Raw genomic sequence first — 26,336 nt, 5'->3', positions numbered from 1 at the left:
ATAATACCAATTCACTTTTGAAGTGTACACAATAGCCTGAGCGGGGAAGGAAGAAAAGACAAACTTCCAACCACTCTTGAAATGGACATATGGTCGGAGCAGGTAAGAAAGAAAAGACAAAGCCACTTAGCACCCTTCAAATGTACAATATAGTCTGAGAAGGTAAGGAATAAAACACGACAAAAACTGTTACCAATGTTGAGATGGGCATTAACGCCTACAGAAGTTAAAAAGGTAAAATTAAGTCTGGTGCCATTCTTATTGGGGTCATTACAGTCTGAGCATGTAGGAAACAGAAACAGAGCTCCTGGTCACCCCTGAAGTGTAGAATATAGCATGAGCAGACTTGAAATGAAGACAAATCCTTTGTATACTTTTGACTCCAAAAATGAAAACAAAACATATTCTCTAAATATGTTCGAAATTCATAGTCAAAGCAGATACCGGTAATTGAAGATAAGATGAAGTGTGTAGCTATTTTTGAGATAAACAGTATAATCTATGAATGTAAGAAAGTGAAAAATTACAAGTCTGTAGTGATACTTAAGATGGATAGTTACCAAGTGTCAAAGTTTGTATTAACTCAGGACAGTACATTTAAAGAAGGTAAGTGAAGGAAGACTTAGTGTAATTAATTTGAGATAAGAAGTATCATCATATTAGATAAAAAAGAGAAAACAAAGTGACTAAACATTCTTGGAGTAATTAGAATAATCTGAACAGGTAAAAGAGAGTCACAGAGCATTAACCCAGTCTTGAAATATACAGTATATTCTAAGGTGAGATAGAAAATTACCTTTGAGCAAGACTGGGCAGTATGATTCGATATGAAAGATAAAGAAAAGTTTGAAGCAATTCTTGAAATAGTACAATGTGAGCAGTTAAGAGAGTCCTTTAAAGCCTCATGATATATGCAGTATGGACTAAATACATAATAAACAGAAGATAAAGGGATTTGTTCTATCCAATATCCAACCCCCAAATAAGGAGTACTATATTGATATAGCAAGTAATACAATAAGACTGGCCGTAGTTAATCTTGTGATGGGCAGTACAATCTCAGCTGGTATGAAAGAAAAATAAATCCTCTGCTAACTCTTGTCATGGCTGGCATTGACCGAGGTAAGAAAGAAAAGGTAATCAGTTAATTGAGATTTCTGAAAAGGAGGTAGAGCTCAGTCAGGTGAGCAAGTTAAGGCAAAGCTTGTTGTCACTTCTGAATTCTTTTGTGTGAGCAGTTCTGGGTGAGCTCTCAATATCTTACCTATGCTATGCTGTTTCTTTTATCGCCTTGCAGTTTCCTTTCCTGAAGTCGATCTTGTTAAATTTTTATGTACTTTTGCATGCCTCTAATGCTTCTTCATTTCTGTATTCGTCCTTTCATCACTGAGTTTTCCCATATTTCCATATTTTTTTCAATTCATATAATCTTCCTTTCTATTCTAACTTCTTTTCATTTTCTCTAGGAAGGCCTTTTGATTCCTCTAACCACTTTAATTAATCAAGGTAAAGTATTTTTGTATTTTTCTGACACTTGTAATTACTTTAGAGAAGGGGTTTTCAGATTCCTTATGGGCTGACGCATGTTACATAGTGCATGTTATTCCAACAATGCTATCAAACATCATAAACCAACTCATTCCTGTCAGGCTCCCTGTACACATACAGCATATTTTGATAATTCCTAGTACAGTTTTAACAGAGGGCACCAATGTAGCCTTTCACCCAAGATCTTTCTAAAATGTACTGTTGGTTTTTGCTTTAGCAAAAGGCAGATGCTGAACCAACATATCCAAACCCATTGCATCACAGAAAAATGGTGCAAATGATACATGGAGGCAACACCAAAACTAAATTGAATCTGAGACTTAATAGCTGAAGCGCTTAATCAATATGTCTTAAATAGTACTTTTAACAGCATAAACTACTGCAAGACCTTTTACAGAGCAAAATGAATAGGATACAGTGGTACATACTGTATGCAGACTGATCAATGCAATAAATCAATATAACATATTAAAATAAAAGCAGAAGATGCAGCATTTGAAGGCACCAAGTACACTTTGGAGGGGTGTACCAGACAACATGCCATTATTCTTATCAATGTAATTTTCTTAATTTAACAAAAGCACATCAGGCATGTCGTATTTTAGTTAAGGCATTAAACCTCAAAGTTACGGGTGTAATTCCTGTCACCAGTTTACTGTGTGACTCTGAGCAAGTCACTTACCTTGGCAGTGTTCCTATAAAAATGTACAGAATGTCAATAGTAGTACATCCTGGGTTTGAATCCCACACTCAGTTGTCTGTCCGGGTTTTCCTTCTGGAGGTCCAGTATTTTTTCTGACATCCTCATAGATGTGCAGGCTAGGTTAATAGGTCAATCCCAATCTTCCCAGTGTAAGTGTGGGTGTATGTGTGAATGGTGTGCCCTTTAAGGTACTGGTGCACTGTTGACGGCTTTTCCTTTATTGTTCCTTCTGATATCACCACCTTAAATTGGATTAGCATATTTTAGAATGTTATTTAAAAATGTTTTGGTTTATTAAATAGTTATTGTAATACAGCATATTTAAAAGATACATTTTTTTAGATCAGGAAAGAATATATATATGTATACTCTGGCTCGTCCCTTTGAGGTTGGTTAAGTCCTCTTATATTGGCCAACCCAGAAGTGCTTCTGTTCTTCTGCCCACATGGTCTTCAAGCACTTCTGGGTTAGGTGGAAACCTCATGTCATATGGCTCCTCCCCTTTTACAGCACCCCCTCGTGGCACCCATGGTACCCAACAGGGCTGAGATGTAAAACTCCAAGTCCCATGGTGCTCTGTGGGAATCCGGGGTACTGCTGGAATCCAGGGGAGCTGCCATCTAGCGTACTGGGGGAGGCAGTACCCTAAAGAAGCTGCCTTCCCCCATCCTGGCCATCTTACTATACTGTAGAAATGTTTGTTTGTGGAATTCATCATTTTAATTTCACAACTGTTTTTTATTTGTGTGGCAATTTCCCCAGGTCTGCATTTTCTCCAGATGCTCCAAGTATCTTCCCAAATCTGAAAATACTGTATGCATTTTAGGTTAACTGGCAATTTATTTTGGCTCTGAATGGGTGGGTGGCTTCGGCAATGAAACCTGATATCTATTAAGTATATCTTAGAATGTTACACAATGACAATTCATTAAGAAAGATAAAAGTGATCACAGGTATCATTCAATAAAAAGATGCCAACAGGAAAGAAAACAAAAGCAAATGTCAGTTCTTTTAGGAGTAAAAGAAACTGAGGAAATGCATTCACTGTCAATTTTGTCTTGTATGCAGTTGCTGAAATCCATCCATCCATTTTCCAACCCGCTGAATCTGAACACAGCGTCACGGGGGTCTGCTGGAGCCAATCCCAGCCAACACAGGGCACAAGGCAGGAACCAATCCTGGGCAGGGTGCCAACCCACCGCAGGACACACACAAACACACCAAGCACACACTAGGGCCAATTTAGAATCGCCAATCCACCTAACCTGCATGTCTTTGGACTGTGGGAGGAAACCGGAGCGCCCGGAGGAAACCCACGCAGAAACGGGGAGAACATGCAAACTCCACTTTCATATTATTTAACTTGAGAGCCCATGCATTCCAGACTAATAAGACAGAAAGAGGATAAGCACACAAGAATTCAACATATTTACAGTTTCAGGTGTTAAAGATCTGTACAAATGCCACCTCATTTTGTAACTAAGAGTTTTTTTTGTAGTGCATCGGTCTCCCATTTTAAAACATCTCCATGTTTCCAGTGTGTAGTAATTGTTAGTTTATGTGCGAGTTGCTGTTCCTGTAGGAGGTCACTCACACACTCCGATATACCTCAGGATTGTGCACAAAAAAAACAGGCGTTCAATTAAAAAGACTCTACCTCTCTTACTCACAAAAGCCCCCAAACAATGAAATCGTCTGTCAAATCGGCCGTTTCAGTTTCTAAACCGTGTGCCCTCAAGCATCGAATCCCCCCTTTCTGAAGCCTGAGGTCAAGTTTAAAATTGACTGCTTACAGTTGAATATCTGCCCTGGAACAAATCTCTGATATAAAAAGTGGTGATAATCACCATCTAAAACGTCACGATATTCTGTCCAACATAACGCTAGTCCTTAGTCGGACCGAAGAGCTCTGTCATTAGCGTCATTTGTGTATTGTGAACATTCTAGATCATTTCTGCGTGCTGTATTTTGTATGCTTTGTATAGTTTAGCACATTATTTACTGGACATTGTTTTATTTCCTCTAGTTTCATTACATATGTCAAATTATTCCCAATTAATTTCACCTATTAAAGATTAAGTGCTGTTTCGCTTAATATATTCTAACAGTTAAAACAAGTATGAGGTTAAATGGAGGACTAGCCTGTCCAGTGTTTCTTGCCTTTGTATCCTTTGCCCATCTGATAAGCTCAGGCCCGGCGCAGCCCTGAGCTTAATTTAGTAGGTTTGAGAATGTCAGTCATTGTCCAACCCGCTGAATCACATCATACACCAAAGTTGGGGCTTGACGTCGCAACTTTATGGGTTTAAAGTCCAACACCCTATTCACTAGTGCCATATAGCCTGTTTTAGCCTTGACCATTTGGGTAGGTATACTTCATTTTGTGTCTTGTTTGTTTTCCTATGTTATATTCCCTCTTTGATAAACTCTTCCAATATGTTGTTTTTATAAAATCATGCAGTTTTTAATGAATTTTGAAGTTTAGATATTTTGTTAGGTTAAACACCCGATATTTCCAATATATATGTATGTTATAACCAAATAGGACAGGCCATGCAGGTTCTCTATTTCAAAAGAGGACCATAAACTGTTTAGGTCCTCTAATTAGACATGTGAGTATGCAACTGGGGAGTAGTGAAAGGGTGGCACTATGCCTCACTTGTTTAAATTGTGCCCAACAAGTAATGTCTGCGAGAGTGAAATAAAGGTCATGGCGGACTTGCAAGATGAGTCGCATGTTGAACAGATGAAACTCTACTAATAATTATGGTGGACAGGCAGCACATATGAAACCTGATTAGGAACTTGGGTATATGATGAACACTTTGTGGTCTCTAGCCTACTGAACCAGGAGTCAGGAAACAAGTCGAAACAAAGGCTCAGAATGGCAGGTGGGAGTAAGTAATGTGTCTACAGAGCGGTGATAGATGGCAAGGAGAGTGAGGAGGACTTTTAAAGTACTTGAAACATTGTATGATTTGGAGACTCTGTATGAAAGTGAGCAATCTTACTTGATTGTTGTTAATCAGACACTGTTATTATTGGATGGAGCTTGAGGCCCACATAATACAGAAAGGAGATGGTAATAGTGTTTAACAATAGATGAAGATTACTTTAAACTAATGACCAAAGATCACCACCTTCTACAAGATGAACACATTGTCTTCTTACATCTTCACACAGCCATTCACCATGGGAGATGCATTAATGGCGGAATTTGGAGCTGCGGCCCCGTTTCTTCGCAAGTCTGATAAGGAGCGGCTTGAGGCCCAGACACGACCATTTGACATAAGGACTGAGTGCTTTGTGGCAGATGACAAGATTGAATATGTTAAAGGCAAAATCATCAGCCGTGAAGGTGACAAAGTAACTGTAGACACAGAGGATGGCAGGGTGAGTAATCCATCACTGTAGTTAATGAGCAGAAAGTGCATGACATTCATAACTTGAGAGACTTATATCTAGACTAATACTGGAATTCTGTCTTAATATAACATGATCAGCTTGCTCACATAAAGCACAAACACCCTGACATAAGTTTATATCATACTGTTGCATGACCAAGTGAAGCATTGTAAGCACTAAAATCAGTTTTACATCCTGACAACATGAAAACATTTCATTATTAAATGATTGCTTTTATTTCAAGTACTGTTTTGAAAATGTCTTACATGTTTCCTCACTAACACTTTTCTTTTCAACAGACTGTCACTGCCAAGGATTCTGATGTACACCCACAGAATCCTCCAAAATTTGATAAGATTGAGGATATGGCCATGTTCACCTTTTTACACGAGCCAGCTGTGCTGTTTAACCTCAAAGAGCGTTATGCATCCTGGATGATCTATGTGAGTATGTGCTTCTCTCAAGGTACGTTAAATAGTAAAAAGAAATCTACAGCAAATAAAACAGCAAGTGTTGCCCGTTTTTGCAGACCTACTCAGGGCTGTTCTGTGTCACTGTGAACCCCTACAAGTGGCTGCCCGTCTACAATGCTGAGGTGGTTGGTGCCTACCGAGGCAAGAAGAGAACCGAGGCTCCTCCTCACATCTTCTCCATCTCTGACAATGCCTACCAGTACATGCTGACAGGTGAGGTGATACTCTGCTCCGCCTTCACTGGCTCCCTGTGTCTTATAGGATTGAATATAAAATACCAAAGCTTTAAATGGCCTTGCATTGGACTACATTGATCACTATGTCCACTCACTAAGGTCCCCTGATTTTGACAATCTCTTTGTGCCCCCCTTGTCGTGCTCCTGTCTAATCTGTGCTCTCTGGGTGACAGAGCTTTCAGTTCTATTACACACAGACTTTGGAACAACCTTATTTACTCAGGATGCCATTTAAAATACACTGACATAACCCTGGCATTCTGACCCTTTGTCTCAATTCACCCTCTGTGTCCAGGTCCTCAAGATGATTGCATTTCTATCACAAATTATAGTTATCTGATCATGGGTTTCTTGTACGATTTGAATTGTTCTATTTTTTATTCTGGTTTATTGTCACTTTTTCTAATTTAGAACTTTGTGTTTCCTGTATTTATATTTTATTTAGTATTTTATGCTGGTATTATTTTGTATCCAATGTTGTGTATTTTACCTTTTTTTCCAACTGTTTATCTCTTGTTCATTTTTTCATTTTTGTGAAGTGATTTGAACATGAGAAAAGGTAGTCGCTGTCCTTAACTTTCATAAATGGTGCTCCTTGGGTGACGGCGCTCTAGGCAGCTGCCTATATTGCTTAATAGATTGACCACCTTTGATTACTGGAGACTACACAAATACATATTCTAAATGAAATGCAACTTAAAATAAGGAGAACAAAGGCAATATATTAATCGGGAGACTACAGTAGACCGACCGAGATGTAACATTTTAGTGGTTAATAGTTCCACAAATTACAGTCATCTTTTTTGTTTGCAGATCGTGAGAATCAGTCTGTTCTGATCACGTAAGTACACAGTAAAAATTACTAAGATGTTTTATATTATTTGTTACAAACTTGATCATGAGCCATAGCAAAGTTTGGGGCAGCCCCCCGTATATTTTTTTCCTGGCTGCTAAATTGCAAACAATAAGATAGCACTGGTGTGCACAAATCAGAGTCCAAAACAGAACTGAGGGAGTAGGGGAAAGGTGGAGGCTTTTAAAGGTCAGGATAGGAAGTGACGTCAATAGGGCCGGGATCGGAAGGGTCTTCAACCATAGGCTCGGGCCTGGAAATGACATCAAGGGGGCGGGAACTGGAAGGTCTTCATCTATAGGTTCGCACCCAGAAGTGACGTCACCAGGGCCAGGTGGAATTTCCCGTGAATGGTCTGCAGGGAAGAGAGAAAAAGAATCGGTGCACTCTGCCCTGCCGCCCTATCCCGGTCTGATTCGGAATTGCCCTCATTCAAGCCCTTTAGCTGCCTCCCATGCACACGTGCGTGACATATTGCAGTTAATTATTTGGATATTCTGACAATAATATCAATGTAATTGTAATGTGGGAATTTTAGCACAGGCTATGCCATGCCACATAATTTCAGCAAGTCTTAACCCAGAAAAAAAAAATCACTTTATCAGTTTGTATAAACTACAGATACACTCACCAGATAGAGGATATAGATGCATAAAGGGTTTGGAATACTGCTCCAGATGTGGTGTGTTTAATCCAACACAATACCTTCTGGGCGGTACGGTGGCGCAGTGGATAGCGCTGCTGCCTCACAGTTGAGAGATCTGGGGACCTGGGTTCGCTTCCCGGGTCCTCCCTGCGTGGAGTTTGCATGTTCTCCCCGTGTCTGCGTGGGTTTCCTCCGGGTGCTCCGGTTTCCTCCCACAGTCCAAAGACATGCAGGTTAGGTGGATTGGCGATTCTAAATTGGCCCTAGTGTGTGCTTGGTGTGCGGGTGTGTTTGTGTGTGTCCTGTGGTGGGTTGGCACTCTGCCCGGGATTGGTTCCCTGCCCTGTGTTGGTTGGGATTGGCTCCAGCAGACCCCCATGACCCTGTGTTTGGATTCAGCGGGTTGGAAAATGGACGGACAATGCCTTCTTGATTTTCACGTTGTGGTCACGTATTGTGTAGGCGTGCTGTAGTCAGTTTGAGGAAGGAATTGCACTTAGTGGCAACATGGTAGCTACTTCACTCCATTTTTGCCAGACTATATCAGATAGCTAGTGTTGATTACACTGGCATGGGAAGTGTTGGGTTGATCACAGCTAGGCTTTGGCATGGTGTGTAGCCTGGTGGCTAAGGATTTAGACACTAAACCCAAAGGCTGCAGGTTCAGTTTCTGGCACTAAATCACTGTGTTACCCTGAACAAGTCATTTAATCTGGCAAGAGTTTTGACTGTACAAAATGTATAAACAATTGTAATATACATAACTGTACATTTTTAGTGCCTTGGAATAATATTAATTAGAGGAATGTACTATGTTTGATCATGGACCTGGCTGATGGAGTGTTCCTCAATCCTACCCCCAACAGTGGAGAATCCGGTGCTGGGAAGACTGTGAACACCAAAAGGGTCATTCAGTATTTTGCCAGTATTGCTGCCATTGGAGGCAACAAGAAGGACACCAGTAAGGTAAGAAACCACTGGTTAATGCTTTAGTAACCAACACGATTATGCAAAGGTTAATTTCGGTCACTGAGAAATTAAAAATGTATGAAAATTGTATCTTGAATTGAGTAGTTTAGTGCCAAAAAGGCAAGCTTTTCTTTTTCATGCTTCAGGAACCTGTATTAAGTTCCTGGACCATTCTCTGTCTCTGCAGAATTTACACTTTTCTCCTGTGGCCATTTATGTTTTCTGTCTATATTTTGGCTTCCTTCCACATCCCTTTAAGATCCATTTTAGACTAATTGTTGACTATATTTTAGTCTGGTGAGTGCGGAGGTGTGTGTGAAAGTGCATCTCCAGTCTGGGGTTGGTGTCTGCAGGATCCCTGAGACCCTGTAATGCAAAAAAGTGGACTTATTTTATTTTTTTATTATTTATTTATTTTTTATTTTATTTTTTTCTGTCCACCCTGGCCATCGGACCTTACTCCTTTTCTATGTTAACTAATGTTGTCTTATTTTAATTTCTTATTTTGTCTTTTATTTTTCTTTTCTTCATTATGTAAAGCACTTTGAGCTACTTTTTGTATGAAAATGTGCTATATAAATAAATGTTGTTGTTGTTATGAAATGGATAGCTGGATAAATGACAATAAATGGAATGTCAATTGATTTTGTCTTCTGTGGCTGAGTTTTCTTATTTTCTATCTTTAGGGTACACTGGAAGATCAAATCATCCAGGCCAACCCTGCTTTGGAAGCCTTTGGAAATGCCAAGACACTCCGAAATGATAATTCCTCACGCTTTGTAAGCACTGCCTTATTTTGATGACACAGATAATCATTTGATGAATTCATTGTTACTCATTTGTTATGAGTGAGTTACAAGTTACAGTATTCTCACAAGAAACATGTCTTTTAAATAAGTAGGTATGGCAAGTTGTTGAGCAGGCAAGTTCTGAAGTAGCTTACATAGTAACTACCAGCCTTCCTGTAATAATAATAAAAACAGTGTAAGTGGTTTGGTGGTGTGTAGATAATGTTGTCACATAACAATTTTCTACGTGGAGTTTGTATGTTTTTTTTCTCATGTTTGTGTTTTCTCTGAAGACTTCCAGTCCAAAGGCAAGCTGTTAAGCTGACTCTAAATATGTCATGTTCATAGATGTGTAAACACAAGGGTGTCCTGTAATGGACTAGAGTCACGTCCATGTAAAAATGTCATATGCTACTTGTATACTTATAGCCACCCACCTTTTAAGTTGTGTACTTTATTAATAGGTAATATAATGGTTAATTTATAAATTGTGTTATTATTATTATTATGTTATATTATTATAAGCAGGCAATGTTGAGTTTGCTGTGATCTCAATTTGACATTGCCTTATACCCAAGTTTCCACCATCTCTGTGTTTTCCGTTGTGCTCTTGTCTTCTCCAGTTTCTTACGTAATTGATTTTGCAGTAGTTTCATATACTGCCTTTTATGATTGACCACATCACAGCCACAGCAATGCTGTCCTTCTGCTATTGTATGTTAAAATAAAATCAGTATTCTTTGTCCAATGCATTCAGGTAACACCTGGTGCTAGTATCAGAGGTACAATGAAAGATGTTTAGTGAGGTTGCATAGGTACTGTAGAACTCCATACTTTCAGAGACTAAAAGTGTTAAGTCACACCATTTCTGTGTCCCTCTATTCGAAATAACAGGTTCAGAGATTGGATCGGTGTATCAGTATTGAGTTTCTTTTTCTGAGTCAATAAAACTGACACATTTAATATTCAATTGTCTCTTTCTCAGGGTAAATTCATTCGAATTCATTTTGGGGCTACTGGCAAGTTAGCTTCAGCAGATATTGAAACTTGTGAGTATGATTCAATACACCCTTTTTTATTTGCCTTAAGGCAAATAATTCATACAATTTAAAACTAAACTCTGTACATGAAAGTAGGTAAAACTCTTACTGACATGCAATCGTGATTTCATATGATACATGGTTTGAGAATGTTGTGTTATTTTATGTTATGAAACATCTGCATTTGGTCCTGATGGCTTCCATTCTGTAATCCATACACTCATTTTACAACCTCTTACTCACAGTTAATGCTGTGGTTGTATGCTCTCTGTCTTTTTGTGTGCATTCATGCACCTAAGATAAGATATGATAAATCTTTATTGTCATTGTCACTTTTACAAAGGAACAACAAAATTAAAGGTGCTGTCGACTCAGTGTGAGGCATCAAAATTAAAAAACAAGAAAAAGAATAGTAATAATACATCACAAATATATACAAATTGCACTGGTTGACTTAAAGTGTATATTACACATTTAGAGAATGATATGGAGCAGTTTTATTTGAGTTCAGGGCCATGATTGCATTGGCATAAAAGCTGTTTTTAAGGCGGTTGTCCTGGTTTTCATTGCTCTGTATCTCTTGCCTGATGGCAAAAGTTGGAAGAGGCAATGACTGGGATGTGATGAATCCTGTGAAATGTCTATTGCGTTTTTTTGCAGCATTGGGAGGTGTAGAGTGGGGAGGGTACAGCCAACCTGTATAGACTGCTAAAAATGTCATAATTCTCAGACCTGCTTAATACAGGGGTTGGAGCTTGAGCCTATTAGAGCACAAAGCGCATGTAACATCCACCCACTGCAGAACCCACTTACTGTATATACGGACAACTTTGTAACCTGTTTAAACTGCTGGAAATACCAAATGAGATTTCTGTTCTTTTCAAATTTCTTAAAACTTACTTTGTTACATAATGTCTTCATCTTAATGTTACAATTTCATGATACTGTATTGCAATTTTGCTCTGCAGTTTTATATTATCATTTTACATTTGGTTCACATGCTTATCCAATACATCTTAAAACTTCAGATTAAGTTACACCTGTTTGTTGATAATTTTACAGTTGGGGCACAAGAAGGTTAAGATAGATAGATAGATAGATAGATAGATAGATAGATAGATAGATAGATAGATAGATAGATAGATAGATAGATAGATAGATAGATAGATAGATACTTTATTAATCCCAATGGGAAATTCACATAAATTAAGCGACTTGCTCAGAGTCACACAGGGAGACAGAAGCATCTGTTTATATCTCTCCCTGTTTTCCCACTCCATCCAGCTCCTTCTCTAAGTTCTCACCAGTCACATCTGCGTCAGTTAATGACCTGCTTTGTAAGATGAGGCCGACTACTTGTGTACTGGACCCCATCCCCACCACACTACTTTAATCCTGCCTTCATGCCATAATCCCGACTGTTACAACAATAATAAACTCATTCCTTGACACTGGCTCTGTGCCGCTCACTTTTAAAATTGCTTCTGTAACCCCAATGTTAACAAAGTCTGGCCTTGATGCTGACAATCTTAATAATTTCCGGCCTATTTCCCACTTACCTTTCCTGTCAAAAGTTCTTGAGCGTGTTGTAGCTTCCCAACTCACCAATTACCTAACCTCTAATAATTTGATGGAACCCTTTCAGTCTGGTTTCAGGGCGCGGCACAGCTGTGAAACTGCTCTGCTACGGGTAACCAATGATTTGCTTATGGCAGCAGACTCTGGACAAACCAGCATATTAATTCTGTTAGACCTCAGTGCAGCATTTGACACTGTCAGACATGACATCCTACTGTCCAGAATGGAGAACATGCTGGGTATCTCTGGCACTGTCCTCCTGTGGTTCAAGTCCTATCTGACTGATAGGCAAGAGTTTGTTAGTCTTGGCAACAGCAGATCCAGCTCAGCGCCAGTCACACAAGGAGTCCCTCAGGGCTCTTCCTCGGTCCTCTGCTTTTCTGTATTTACATGCTTCCCCTTGGCCATATTATCCGTAGTTATGGATTGGGTTATCATTTTTATGCAGATGATACTCAGCTCTACTTCAATGTTAAAAGTGGAACTTCATCAGAGCTCTCTCAGCTCACAACCTGCCTTAGTGAAATTAAAACCTGGATGGAGCAGAACTCTTTAAAATTAAATTGCAATAAAACTGAACTCCTGCAAATTGGGACTAAAATGCAACTTAATAAAATGAGCTCCTTCCCAGTCCATCTTGGCAGTGATCTCATCAGACCTGCCTCTACTGTAAAAAATCTTGGTGTCATTTTTGATTCCTCCCTCACTTATTCCGCCCACATAAATCACATTAAGAAACTTTCTTACTTTCACCTCCGTAACATATCCCGTGTTCGCTCCTTCCTCTCCTTCTCTAATGCTGAGAAACTTGTCCATGCTTTTATCACATCCCGCATCGATTATTGTAATTCCCTACTGGCAGGTGCCCCTTCTAATCTTATATCACAGCTCCAGCTTATTCAAAACTCAGCTGCAAGAGTCCTTACTCGAACCAGCAGCAGCGAGCACATCACACCCATCCTGCTCCGTCTTCACTGGCTCCCTGTGTCCTACAGAATCGAATATAAAATCCTACTAATAACCTACAAAGCTTTAAATAACCTCGCACCAAACTACATCAGTGACCTCCTCCATCACTATGTGCCTGCCCGCCCACTAAGGTCCTCTGATTCTGGTAATCTTGTTGTGCCCCTCACTAATCTACACTCCATGGGTGACAGGGCCTTCAGCTGTATAGCGCCCAGACTCTGGAATGACCTACCAAAATTAATCAGGTCAGCTGACTCCATGAATTCTTTTAAAAAAACAACTCAAAACTCATCTGTTCAGGAAGGCTTTTAGCTCTACTTGACTTTATTATCTTTCTCTCAGTTTACTTCTCTGTCAAGATGCTAATGTAACCTGTGTGTGTGTGCGAGACCATCAATTATGTTGTCTGTTTTTTTTTTCAGAATTTACTGTCTTAATCTTCTTTATTTATTTATCTGGTTTGTACAATGCTATATACTGTATACGCTGCCGTTCTTTATTTATTCTGTAAGTGCCTTGAGCATGGGAAAGGCGCTATATAAATAAAATGTATTATTATTATTGTTAAGCAGAAACTGAACTGATAACCTTGGGTTTAGAGTCCACTACACCATACTGCCTGCTGTATCTTCTGTACACACCATTTCATACAAATAACATTTTTATAGTATGAGACCATGCTAATAATTTCTTACCTTACCCTTATTCTTTTTCACTCCAGATCTTCTTGAGAAGTCTCGAGTTATCTTTCAGCTTAAGGCTGAGAGAAACTATCATATCTTCTACCAGATCATGTCTAACAAAAAGCCAGAGCTGCTGGGTAGGTGAAAATGCTTATTCAATAATAGGTACCTAAGGTTCACTCACCTGCTTGATAAGAGCCTACTTATGAGTTAATGCCAAATTCTTGAACTTTTCCCTAGCACATTATTTAGCAGTGTTGCAGATGCTGTTGGCGGTCTGAGACTGAGTCAGCCTAGTATTCAACATGACCTAAAATCTGGTCCTGTCTGTATTGTCAATTTTTACTCAAAATACAAATGCTCTTCTTGCAGTGTAGTCTATCCAGTTAGACTATTGGATTATCATTCAGTTCTACACTAATAATTTTTAATATTGTGTTAAATAGTAAAAAATGTCTCCTTTTCTTTTCCCTTATCTGCCTAGACATGCTTCTTATCACTAATAACCCTTATGACTACTCCTACGTGTCCCAGGGTGAGGTGACTGTTCCATCCATTGATGATGCAGAGGAGTTAATGTTAACTGATGTAAGACTAATATCTTTTAATAGACTCATTTGCTGTTATGATTACTATTTTTTTTCTTTTTGTGCATTGAACTAAAACAGAGTGTACTGAGATACGTTACCTCATTTTAGAAAATACCCATAAATCTGCAGTTTTATTTCAAAAAAGATGCTTAAAAAAAGATGGAATAGGACTTTCAATAATTGAAGTTGCACACATACTTCATTGTTTTTAAATATTTTAAGCACATCAACAGATCATACTGTATACTCTACCTGACATCACAAAGCAGAGTTCACAGTGAATACATACAGTAAGTAGCAAATATGTTTTAAAGAAGAGGAGGGGATTGCTTCTGTTAATGCTAGTGTTAACCATTTAAGCTCAGAAAGCAACATAACAATCATCATATGTAGACAACTCTCCAGGGCAGCTTAGTTCATAATTCATTTAAATACCTTCATCTACATTATATCTAAAAAGTCTACAATTCACGGTGATGCTTTAAGAGCTCTTAATGTCAATCTACTCTGACGTATTTTCATTTTTGTTTTTACCTTTGTGTGAGTTGTTAGTTCCCTGGGATTTACCATTTGTTTCACATATCTTGTACTGCACTGTTCTGCCGTTTTGTCTGATTTATATTCTTATTTACTTTTGAAGTTTGGTGTCTCTGTAAAAAGAGCCTAACACAATAAAGATTAATTGAGTGATTTTTTAAAATTTATTCATGAAATGCTGGAACAGGTACGATTTGAGTATTATTACAAATGTTACAGAAATTAGAAAGTATTGAAGATGAAAATAGCAAGCAACATGTTGATTATAATACAGTATTTAAAACTATCAAAGAGAAGAGAAAGAATAAAGCCTATAAATAACTTTCAACTGTATAAGGTAGAGTGCCTTAAAAGTATTTAGATCTCTGGACCATTTAACATTTTTAATTTAGTAATAGATTAATTGTGATTTTTTTTTTCAGTCATTTATTTAACTTTTGAAAACCATGTCAATTCAAACAGAAAACATCAAAAACATAAGAACAGGTATCAAATTCAAATCTATTGTCATATGCTCATAAGACAATGAAATTCTTCCTTACATGTCTGCCTCATGTCTGGATCCCATTTTGAGAATTAGCGTTTTTGCTGTTTTGTACTATACTGCTATATAGCTAACAGTAAGGAATTCAAACTGTCAAAACAGCCTGTGACTATAAACAAAGCAAGAGCAAGAGAAGCATAGCATTAAGTGTTGTGGAAATAACTTTCTTCTATTTACAAAGAAGTCATTCACAGAGACCAGATGAGAATGCAGAACAATTCTTTATTTGGACATACATATGCACACATGTCTCGGTCAATGGAGTGAGCAATTGATTCAACAATTCATTCTCTTTTATACTTTTCTATTTCCATTATGGTATCTAATACATCACGTCATCTAACTCAGAATTCTATCATCATAACCAATCAACTACAGCCACCAGTAATTTTGTATACATATTGATTCTTCCATTATTCTAAAATCATTTTCTAAATAGGGGTGTCCTATGGGTTTCTACATAATAGGGGTGTTTGGGCTGTCTCACTAGTTTGTCCTTGCTTTTTAAGGGGGTGTTCATTACTCATTTACTTCATTTTAACCTTAGTAGTTATGTTGGTGGCTCCTCTAAGATAAGGTAAAAGCCTCACTTGCCTACACTTAAAACATCACTTAGTTAAGCCCTTTAGTTGCCTTCAGTCCTTTTATTTACATTTTAATAATTCATTGTTACAACATCATTTAAGTATATACTTGTAATAGATTATAAAAGATTATATATTAACTAACGATTCCATACAAATAATGCTAAATAATGGAATATTAATATGTTGCATTGACTTGAAAGATATGAAAGTATGAATTATGAAAATGAAGTTGCTAGTTTTTTGACAGCCATGTTTTTCACTGTTTTTCAGAGTGCATTTGATGTGCTAGGCTTTACCCAAGAGGAGAAGCTAAGTGTCTACAAACTGACTGGAGCCATCATGCACTATGGCAATATGCGGTTCAAACAGAAGCAGCGTGAAGAGCAGGCAGAACCAGATGGCACAGAATGTGAGTTGTTTTGCTCATTCTCTCACTGGGTCTCAGTGAATATCTAGGCCTCATAATGAGCATATCTAGGAAATCTGAAGAGGCCCTACGTATCATCCAGTTAACAAACATGATTTCAGAGGGTGTTATGGATGGATCTCAACATGAAAACATTCCTACCACTTGTTAAATAATTATGTGGAATATAAATACATTTCCAAAAGGTCTTTTAAATTTGGAAGCTAAAGGCTGTATTCTTTTTTGTGAAAGTAAAATTGTTCATATAGAATGCTCACGGCTGAGTGGCTAATTTTGTTTTGTTTTCAGCTGCTGACAAGTCAGCATATCTGATGGGTTTGAATTCTGCAGACCTCCTCAAAGGTCTTTGTCATCCTCGTGTCAAAGTTGGGAATGAATATGTGACAAAAGGGCAGAATGTCCAACAGGTAGTATGCAAGTTATTTGTGAATAGCACAGTGTATATCGGTAGCACACTGGCACAGTAGCAGTGCTGCCGCCTTATGGAAATGGCAGCCTGGGTTTGAATGCAGTGCTGTCATTTTTCCATGTGGTGTTTTCACTTTCTCCTAGTTTCTTTATGGATTTTCCTCCCATATCTTTAGAGATCTGCACATTATATTAATTGGTGAAAACATGTTATATGCATTTTTGGCAACCAAAAATATATTAACATTTTGAGTTAAATACTGTTGTCACTTGTAACATTATACATTGTACAAATAAATCCTTTCTTAGATGTCTGATGAATAAGCTACACATTGCTACTCCATAAAGTATTTAAATTCAAACACAGCCCAATGTGTAGCAATGCTAAACAGTATAAAAACAGTTTCATTCTGTTGTATTTTTATTTCAGACTACTTCGCTATTCTTTATATTCCAGTCTCTTAACAAGCAGCATGTGACATGACTATACATATAAATCTGCCGAGCACAGAATGATTTGATATTAACAAACACCATGCGTTAAAGTGACCCTTTCAAAATGAGCATGGGTCAGTAAAATCTTTAAAACATTTTGATGCAAGAAGAGAAAAACACTGGATATGCTGTACATACTTAGATACTACATACTGTATGTTTTTTGAAACAGATCTTGGCATTTTTCTTATATAGCGAGTGTGAAATCAGCTAGACAGAGTTCCCAACAACTCTACGGATCTCCAGAGGTTGTGTATGTGTAGACAATAGAACTACTAGGGCAGAGTTAAAATAGCAACTAGCATGGTGATTAAGTCCTTGTAATACTGCAGAGTAGCTGTAATAGGCATCTTAATATATCATCAAACAGGAGATAATTGTGGGATTTCAGAGGAAACGTTTAACAATATGCTAAGAAAATGTCACATTAGCTGTGTTCAGTCTACATGGCCATTATGTTTCATATAGCACATTTTAACATAAAAATAGTCTTATATGTAACAACCTTAATTATCCTTTTATTATTCATTTTCCCAGGTCTACTACTCACTTGGTGCTCTTGGCAAGTCAGTGTATGAAAAGATGTTTAACTGGATGGTTGTGAGAATCAACCAGTCTTTGGATACCAAACAACCACGACAATATTTCATTGGTGTGCTGGATATTGCTGGTTTTGAGATATTTGATGTAAGTAGAGTTCACTTTCATAATGCCTGGAGAGCTTAGATGATGTAGCTACCCACAATGGTATTTCATGTCCTTCATTTATGTCCTGTTCAGATACTTCCACGATGTTATCTTTTTCTATTTGTCGTAGATATTTTTTTTTTTTTGATATTATTTTCACATGATCTAGATCTCATGTGTTGCCCTGTAGTGGCCTGCTAACAATGGCATATTTTCGCTAATAATAGTGTGCCCAGAGAGTTTTGTCTCAGCATCTGACAGCTTTCCTTTCTTTCAGTTTAACAGTTTCGAACAGCTGTGCATCAACTTCACCAATGAAAAGCTACAGCAGTTCTTCAATCACCATATGTTTGTCCTGGAACAGGAAGAGTATAAAAAAGAAGGCATAGACTGGGAATTCATTGACTTTGGCATGGATCTGCAGGCCTGCATTGATCTTATTGAGAAGGTCAGGAAAGTAGTGGGGGAACAAGGGAAATAACATGTGTTGTTTTCTGGTGTCATTATGTGGCTATATTCCCTGAGGTGAGTTTTCAAAAATAAATAAAACAGGACACACAATAAGGATGAGTCAGACCAGAGAGATCCCGTCACCCCATAATCTGCTCTGATTTAAACAGTGTTGCTAATGTTTATATGGCAGGAATTGGATAGTTGATTCCTGAAATGTGTTTCATCTTATTTTACAGTAGGGGGCAGTAGCTCCATGATATAGAGGGAGAGATTCCCTGTGTATTGGAAAGGATGGAGGTCACAGAAACTGTTCATGGTGACTGGTCTTTTATAAGAGTTTCACGGGTGCAGTGACAATAGGGTTGCAAAAAGGTACTGCAAACTGGTAGCCATCGCACTTTGTAAGGCCCTCTTACTCTTCAGATCAAGGAGTTGTCCAAAGTAACACTCCGCATGGACCAAAAGAATTACAGAAAGCAGGTTGAAGATAATCAACAATTTCTTTGTGAATGGAAAATTAGCATAAATTATAGGGTGGGAAAGTGCAAGTGGTCACCATTTATTTGTAGGCCGATGATCAAGATAGACTTTTACTGTTTTGATTATTGACTTATAGCTTTGACTGCTCCTTCTGTGAATTCCCTCCCATTGCTTTCATTCATAAGTAAAAGTGCATACATTTCTGACTCAGTTTTGTCTGTACTAGTTTTTACAGTAGTAAAGTACTTTTACACCAGTTAGGTGATGTTGAACATGAGAGTAGGAAATAATATAATATAACCTTTCCCCAATTAACAAAAAAGATTTATTATAAAACAGTCATTCAGTAGGTATAAAGCAGAATGTTGACTTACTAAAATAAGTAAACTGTAGCTGTTATTTGATTTCACTTCACAAACAATAAAAAAATATTCAGTGTGTGCAAATCTGCAAAGTAACATGCAGACATTGACATATTGATCATTGATTCAGATATAAACGATAAATGAATCTGAGACAGCACAAAGGAAGGTGGGCAGCACAGATTCAGTGTTCTGGGTTCAAATCCCATACCCATGTCATTGTCTGTGTACAGTTTGTTATGTCTTCTTTTCCTCTAATATTCCCCAAAGGCAATCAGGATAGGTTAATTGGCAACTATAAATTGCTCCCTCCCAGGGTGAGTTAGTGTGTGTGTGTTTGTGCAGTTGGATAGTTCACAGTTGTTTCCAGCCTTGTGCCGGCTGACATAGGATAGGCTCCAGTAGCTATTGTATTAAAATGTTTAAAATGTATATATTATATTTATGTTTAAGGGAAGTCCTGGGCTACTACTGACCACTTACTTTTTTTTCTTCTTATAGCCTTTGGGCATAATGTCCATTTTAGAAGAAGAGTGCATGTTCCCTAAGGCTAGTGACACGACCTTCAAATCCAAGTTGTATGACAACCACTTGGGCAAGTCCAATATGTTCCAAAAGCCCCGTGTTGTCAAAGGCAAACCGGAGGCTCATTTTGCACTTGTACATTATGCTGGCACGGTGGATTACAATATTACAGGCTGGTTGGAGAAAAACAAGGACCCCCTCAATGAAACTGTAGTTGGGCTGTACCAAAAGTCCTCTGTCAAGATGCTTAGCACGCTCTTCTCTAATTACGCTGGAGCAGACAGCAGTGAGTATATAACACTTTATTTTTTAAGAACAATCTCTGCTGAAATGCAGTATTTTTGATTTTTTTTTCTTTTGCTGTACCTATGAGTATCTGAAAAGATTTGTAGTTTTCATTATGTCATTGTCTAATTGATTCAAGGCCTTTAATGACCTCTTGGGCACAACCATCAGCAGTGTGTCCGTCTGAGGAGAAAGTGTCGACCTTGTCGTGAGGTTTACTTACCTTGGCAGTGACATTCATATCTCTGGTGACTCTTCCTATGAAGTCAGTAGACGGATTGGGAGAGCATGGGGGGTCATGAGGTCGCTGGAAAGGGGTGTGTGGCACTCCAGATATCTATGAAAAAGGACGAAGGTCCAAGTCTTTAGAGTCCTGGTGCTTCCTGTCTTGCTATATGGTTGCGAGACATGGATGCTATCCAGTGACCTGAGACGAAGACTGGACCCCTTTGGTACTGTGTCTCTCTGGAAAATCCTTGGGTACCGTTGGTTTGACTTTGTGTTGCTCATGGAGTCCCGAATGAGGCACATTACCAGCATTGTGAGGGAGCGTCAGTTACGGCACTACGGCCATGTGGCGCACTTCCCCGAGGGTGATCCGGCTTGTAAGATCCTCATTGCTGGGGACCTGAGTGGCTGGACCAGGCCAAGGGTCGCCTACGTAATACCTGGCTGTGTCAGATAGAGGGTCATTTCCAGAGGGTGGGACTGGACTGTGTGTCTGCCTGGGGGGGTTGCCAACTGGGATCCCGAGTTGTTTTGTCATGTAGTGGGTGTGGCAACGCACTTTACCAGTGCATGCACCCCAACTTGACTTGACTTGATTACCTAATTCTGGATGATCCTAGTAAAGACTACTTAGTTTGTAAGGCATATGATAAAACAAAAAAAGATAAAAGTCAAAAATTACAGAAAAGAAGATAATAATTCATTATGCATATTCTTATCATGTTTATGTGGGTTTTCTCCGGTAGGCTGGCTTCCTCTCACATACAAAAGATTTGTTTGTTTTGTTGATTGTAGTACTAAAGTGCTGTACCGTGTTAGCCACTATGGATGTAGTGAGAAGTCAAGCAAAATGACACCTTTTATTGGCTAACTAAAAAGATTACAATATGCAGGCTTTCGAGGCAACTCAGGCCCCTTTTTCTGTAATCAGTCAATTTGGTTGATTGGTAATTATGAACAGGTCCAGTATAAATCCCTAATTCTGGATGATTTCAATAAATTCCTCTTAGATGGTACGGCATTCTGGATAAAAACATTATAATTTATAAGCTGTAAAAAAAAAAAAACCAGATGATAACCCATTATGTGTGGTTTTTGGGTAATCTGGTTTACTCTCAAATCCCAAAGATTTGCTTGTTTGGTTGATTGGTGATTATAAGTGTGCCAAGTAGGAATGACTGGGACTGTGTGCATAAGTTGTGTCCTGCGACGGATTGATGTGCCATCCAACAATGGCTACTGCTTACTCTCCATGCTGACAAGTGTCTTGCTATCCCTCATCCCTGTGATAGAAATAACACTTCATGGATGGATGGTTTGTAATGGCCATTAAATAATCACAGTAAAAGTAGCTTACATGAATGTTGATTTTGGTGTAAGATTAGTGTATTCAACAGTGAAAGCGTTTTAAACCTTTTTTTTTTCCAAGCAGCTGAGAAATCAAGCAAAGGTGCGAAGAAGAAAGGCTCTTCATTTCAGACCGTGTCTGCCTTGCATAGGGTGAGTGCTCTATTAGTGAAATATGAGGGGCTAAGTGTGGGAGGTGAACTGTTGGGGGTGAAATGTGAGGGGCAACTTTTCTGTAAACCCTTTTTATTTATCAAAAATAAATTACGTCTTCATTAGGGAATGCAAATCTGCCACTACTTCATTCACACAAGGTATCCCTCAAAGGTCAGTTCTCGGTCCAATCCTCTTCAACATCTACATGCTCCCATTAGGTGAGATTATTTGTCGGTATGGTCTAAGCTTCCACTGCTATGCCGATGACACACAACTTTATATAAGCGTTGATGCATCTGCAACATCTTCACCTGCTGCACTGACTGACTGCATTCGGGAAATCAATCATTGGATGACAGATAATTTTTTACAACTCAATCCTGATAAAACAGAAATCTTATTAGTTGGTACCAAATCTGTCCTCTCTGCCCTTCATGGGCGAAAAATTGACGTCGATAGGATCCTGGTTGAACCCTCAGCATCAGTATGTAATTTGGGTGTCATCTTTGATCAGCTTCTTACTTTTCAACCACACATTAGCTCAATAGTACAGACAGCCTTTTTTCATCTTCGTAACATTGCTCATCTGCATTCTTTCCTCAGTGTGAAGGATACTGAAACACTCATTCATGCTTTCATCACTACCTGTCTGGACTATTGCAAGGCATTGTTTTATGGCCTCCCGACTAAATATATCAATACATTACAATATGTGCAGAATTCCTCTGCTCATCGACTTATACACACTAAAAATTCTGCTCACATCACTCCTGTCCTTTATGATTTGCATTGGTTACCAGTTTCTTCAAGAATCAAATATAAAATTATTCTTCTCACCTTTAAAGCCCTTCATGGTTTAGCCCCTCATTATCTGTCTGAGCTGCTGCTTCCTTACACTCCTGCTCGTGCATTAAGATCATCAGACGCTAACTTACTTCTTCTTCTTCTTTCGGCTGCTCCCGTTAGGGGTTGTCACAGCAGATCATCTTCGTCCATATCTTTCTGTCCTCTGCATCTTGTTCTGTTAACACTCATCACCTGCATGTCCTCTCTCACCACATCCATAAACCTTCTCTTAAGCCTTCCTCTTTTTCTCTTCCCTGGCAGCTCTATCATTAGCATCCTTCTCCCAATATACCCAGCATCTCTCTTCTGCACATGTCCAAACTGACTCAATCTTGCCTCTCTGACTTTGTCTCCCAACCGTCCAACTTGAGCTGACCCTCTAATGTCCTCATTTCTAATCCTATCCATCCTTGTCACACCCAATGCAAATCTTACCATCTTTGACTCTGCTACCTCCAACTCTGTCTTCTGCTTTCTGGTCAGTGCCACCGTCTCCAACCCATATAACATAAATCAAATCAAACTAACTGAAGTTGTGAATTAACAAGACTAACACCTATATCCATCCATCCATTTTCCAACCCGCTGAATCCGAACACAGAGTCACGGGGGTCTGCTGGAGCCAATCCCAGCCAACACAGGGCACAAGGCAGGGAACCAATCCCGGGCAGGGTGCCAACCCACCGCAGCTAACACCTATATCCCCAAGCTATCTCAAACATCAAGACAAAATGAATATAATTTAGTTAGCAGGATGCTAATATTTATCTTAGTATGTCCAAATTTATACTGGCTATGGTCAACATCCAGAGATCCCAGGAGCTTTTCGGCCCTTTTCAGTGTGATGGCCCCTAAAATGTGGAATGCTCTTCCTTTCAGCCTTCACAAGGAAAAATCTATTATTCATTTCAAACTCCTGTTAAAACACATCTTTTCAATGAGTATTATTCATTTTCTTGTATGTAATTTATATTGTCTTGTTAATGTGTTTATTGTAAAGTGTCCTTGAGTGTATGAAAGGTGCTACATAAATAAAAATTATTATTATTATCACTTTTTCAAACAAAGGACAAGTTACGTAATCATACTTTATTTTTTTATGTATATCAATACTGGCAAGCTACTTTACTGGTGTTATTATTGTGTTGGCACAAGAGTACTCTTAAAAGCACCCTCTATATTCATGTTACAACAACTATTTTCCTTTATTTAGCAAATTCAACCCATTTGGGCAGAGAGCCGCGTCTCTTATTACAAACAGAATAAACTAAACATGTCTAAGTGTTTTTTTGTTAGCCACTGTGATTGTGACCCCTGTGGCTATTCTTCTCACTCAGACAAACATAAAGATGGCAAACACAGTGGGGAACACAAAGTACAATTAAACAGAAAGGAAACTAAAACCTATTTCCCCTGCAGACCTACCTAAACATGTCTTAAACTTGTATCTACCTAGCAGGCTGGCTTACCACACATGCTCTCTTTTCACCTCCCGTTTCTCTACTACTCCCTCATTCTCTCACTTTTCTTCCTCCTACCAGTATAACTTCATCTACAATCTTCCAAACCTTATAATTAAAAGTCGCTTCTGGCAAAACACCAGAATCTCTTCCTGGATCAAGGAGTGACTGTCACTGGTTTAGAACTCCTTCTGCTGTGTTCTGGCACCATATCCCTAATAACAGAGATAATTTAACAGAAGGGAACAATAGATGTCTCTGTGTGTCTCTCTCTTATTCTCTCCCTCTCCTTTTCTTCTCTTGTCCATTGTTGAGTTACCTGTCTCCTAGTGTTCTGTAAGTACTTTCCTTATTTCCACCCAGGAAGGCCATTTCCCTCTCTCTCTCTCTCTCAGAAACATGTCCGCCCCCCTCTTTGCTAGCCTTTCAATGCACATTGCAAAAATACTGCTCATACCACTCCCGAACGGTTCCCGTGCTTCCATACAAACACTTGCAGAACCTCTTCTGCTTCCAGTGTGGTCCTCTGCACTGTCTGAAGGTTGTATGTGGGACTTCATTCTGGACTTTTTCATCTTGGTGGTGCCCTTTGTCATGGCAAAATCTTGCCAACCAGGCACCCACTCGCATTATCTTCGCCCACCCTTCACAAAACATATCCACAAGTTAAAATAAGAGGCCATTTATTTGAATTTGGTTAACAGACATTTGAATGTTAAATAAATATGTTTTAGTTAGTAGCTAATTGATCCAATGATCGCAACTGACTGGTTCTTGCAAGACAGAAGGATGTCCATCTTAATTCTGGGGAGGATGTGAAAGAGGTGCTTCGGGTTTTTTGTTTTAAAAGCATTTTTTAAATACACGTTTAGCTGTGAAAACTTAACTCAGCTAAACGAGATAGTCAAACATTGCCATATACAATGCAAGAGTGATAGTTAAGCTGTTTGTGTTATTTTCTGATAGGAAAACTTAAATAAACTGATGACTAATCTCAAGACAACTCATCCTCACTTTGTCCGCTGCCTGATTCCTAATGAGCGCAAGGAGCCAGGTAAGGTACAACAACTGTCAAGTCTTTAGTGAGGCGCAGTTACTCTGACCATTTATGATGCGTGTTTTGTTATTTCTGTGTCCTTAGTCACCTCTCCTGCTTGCTTTTCACCTATTCTCACACTTTTAGATTCATGTTTTATGGTAAGATTAAGATAAACCAGACGCTATTTCCTGATTAGTCATTATAAAGCACTAAGGTTTTATTCTTTAATTGGACTGCTTTGTCTAGCTTGTGGCTTTCTTTAGTTTTGGACCCGTTCTTCCTGTGTTTTGACTTTTTTCCATAATCCTTGAATGTTTTTTTTCACTGTTTTATTGCTTCTGTTTGTATTGGCTTGCTTAACTGTGTCTTTATATTGCTGCAGTATACAATTCAGTCAAAACAATGCAATCTAAGTCTTCTCTTTGTTTGCAGTCTCACACTTTACTTCAGTCTCAGAGTAGAAAAAAACTGCTAGAAAATGTTGAACTCACTCTGTCACTGCAAACACAGCAGCGGCTCCTCAGAACAGCGAGTGTGGCCTCCTACAGGAAGCCAACGTTCAATAGATTTCAGTAATGTTCTGATTATCCAAAGAAGGTTCAGGTGCTGACAGCACAATCGGATGTATTCTGAAGAACAGAAAATGGGTGATGACTTCATAGTATGAGCTGAATCTTGATTTTTACATGTGCAGAATCATTTAGTTTCACTGTAAGAATTTTGCCTGTTTTGCATGTCCCATTGCCAGTCACATGAGACAAAAGTTACATGACATATTAGGTCATCTCATGCTGCCTATGAAAGATGTCATTGCTCATGTCCAGGTTATTCAAGTATTCAATTAAATTCTAAAATAAAAATACTCTCTTTTGATTTTTCTAGATTCAGTTAGGGAAAGAATTCAGCTTAGAGTTAGGACTCTGCAACATTTATTTTTGACAATGGTTTCTGGTTAGCATTTTGGTTTTGGTGTTTAGTTCTGAACTGTG

At 38.6% G+C, this 26,336-nt stretch overlaps 1 protein-coding gene across 1 annotated transcript in view; it reads left to right on the top strand.

The window, feature by feature from the left end:
* Positions 1 to 1,419: 1,419 nt before the first annotated feature.
* The window catches only part of LOC114645786 (myosin-6-like), a 63,483-nt gene continuing 38,566 nt past the window's right edge, over positions 1,420 to 26,336 (top strand). Inside the window, exons 1-17 of the mRNA XM_051922289.1 lie at positions 1,420 to 1,506; positions 5,435 to 5,644; positions 5,956 to 6,099; positions 6,186 to 6,342; positions 7,179 to 7,206; positions 8,731 to 8,830; positions 9,520 to 9,612; positions 10,607 to 10,670; positions 13,930 to 14,028; positions 14,376 to 14,479; positions 16,420 to 16,558; positions 16,865 to 16,983; positions 18,017 to 18,166; positions 18,444 to 18,614; positions 19,963 to 20,272; positions 21,929 to 21,999; positions 25,275 to 25,362. Coding sequence (XP_051778249.1) covers positions 5,444 to 5,644; positions 5,956 to 6,099; positions 6,186 to 6,342; positions 7,179 to 7,206; positions 8,731 to 8,830; positions 9,520 to 9,612; positions 10,607 to 10,670; positions 13,930 to 14,028; positions 14,376 to 14,479; positions 16,420 to 16,558; positions 16,865 to 16,983; positions 18,017 to 18,166; positions 18,444 to 18,614; positions 19,963 to 20,272; positions 21,929 to 21,999; positions 25,275 to 25,362 — 2,038 coding nt within the window. The 5' untranslated portion in view covers positions 1,420 to 1,506; positions 5,435 to 5,443. The remainder of the gene's footprint in view (positions 1,507 to 5,434; positions 5,645 to 5,955; positions 6,100 to 6,185; positions 6,343 to 7,178; positions 7,207 to 8,730; positions 8,831 to 9,519; positions 9,613 to 10,606; positions 10,671 to 13,929; positions 14,029 to 14,375; positions 14,480 to 16,419; positions 16,559 to 16,864; positions 16,984 to 18,016; positions 18,167 to 18,443; positions 18,615 to 19,962; positions 20,273 to 21,928; positions 22,000 to 25,274; positions 25,363 to 26,336) is intronic.

Source organism: Erpetoichthys calabaricus, chromosome 2 (assembly GCF_900747795.2).
Source record: "Erpetoichthys calabaricus chromosome 2, fErpCal1.3, whole genome shotgun sequence".
Taxonomy (NCBI): domain Eukaryota; kingdom Metazoa; phylum Chordata; class Cladistia; order Polypteriformes; family Polypteridae; genus Erpetoichthys; species Erpetoichthys calabaricus.
This window is presented reverse-complemented; position numbering and strand designations above follow the sequence as displayed.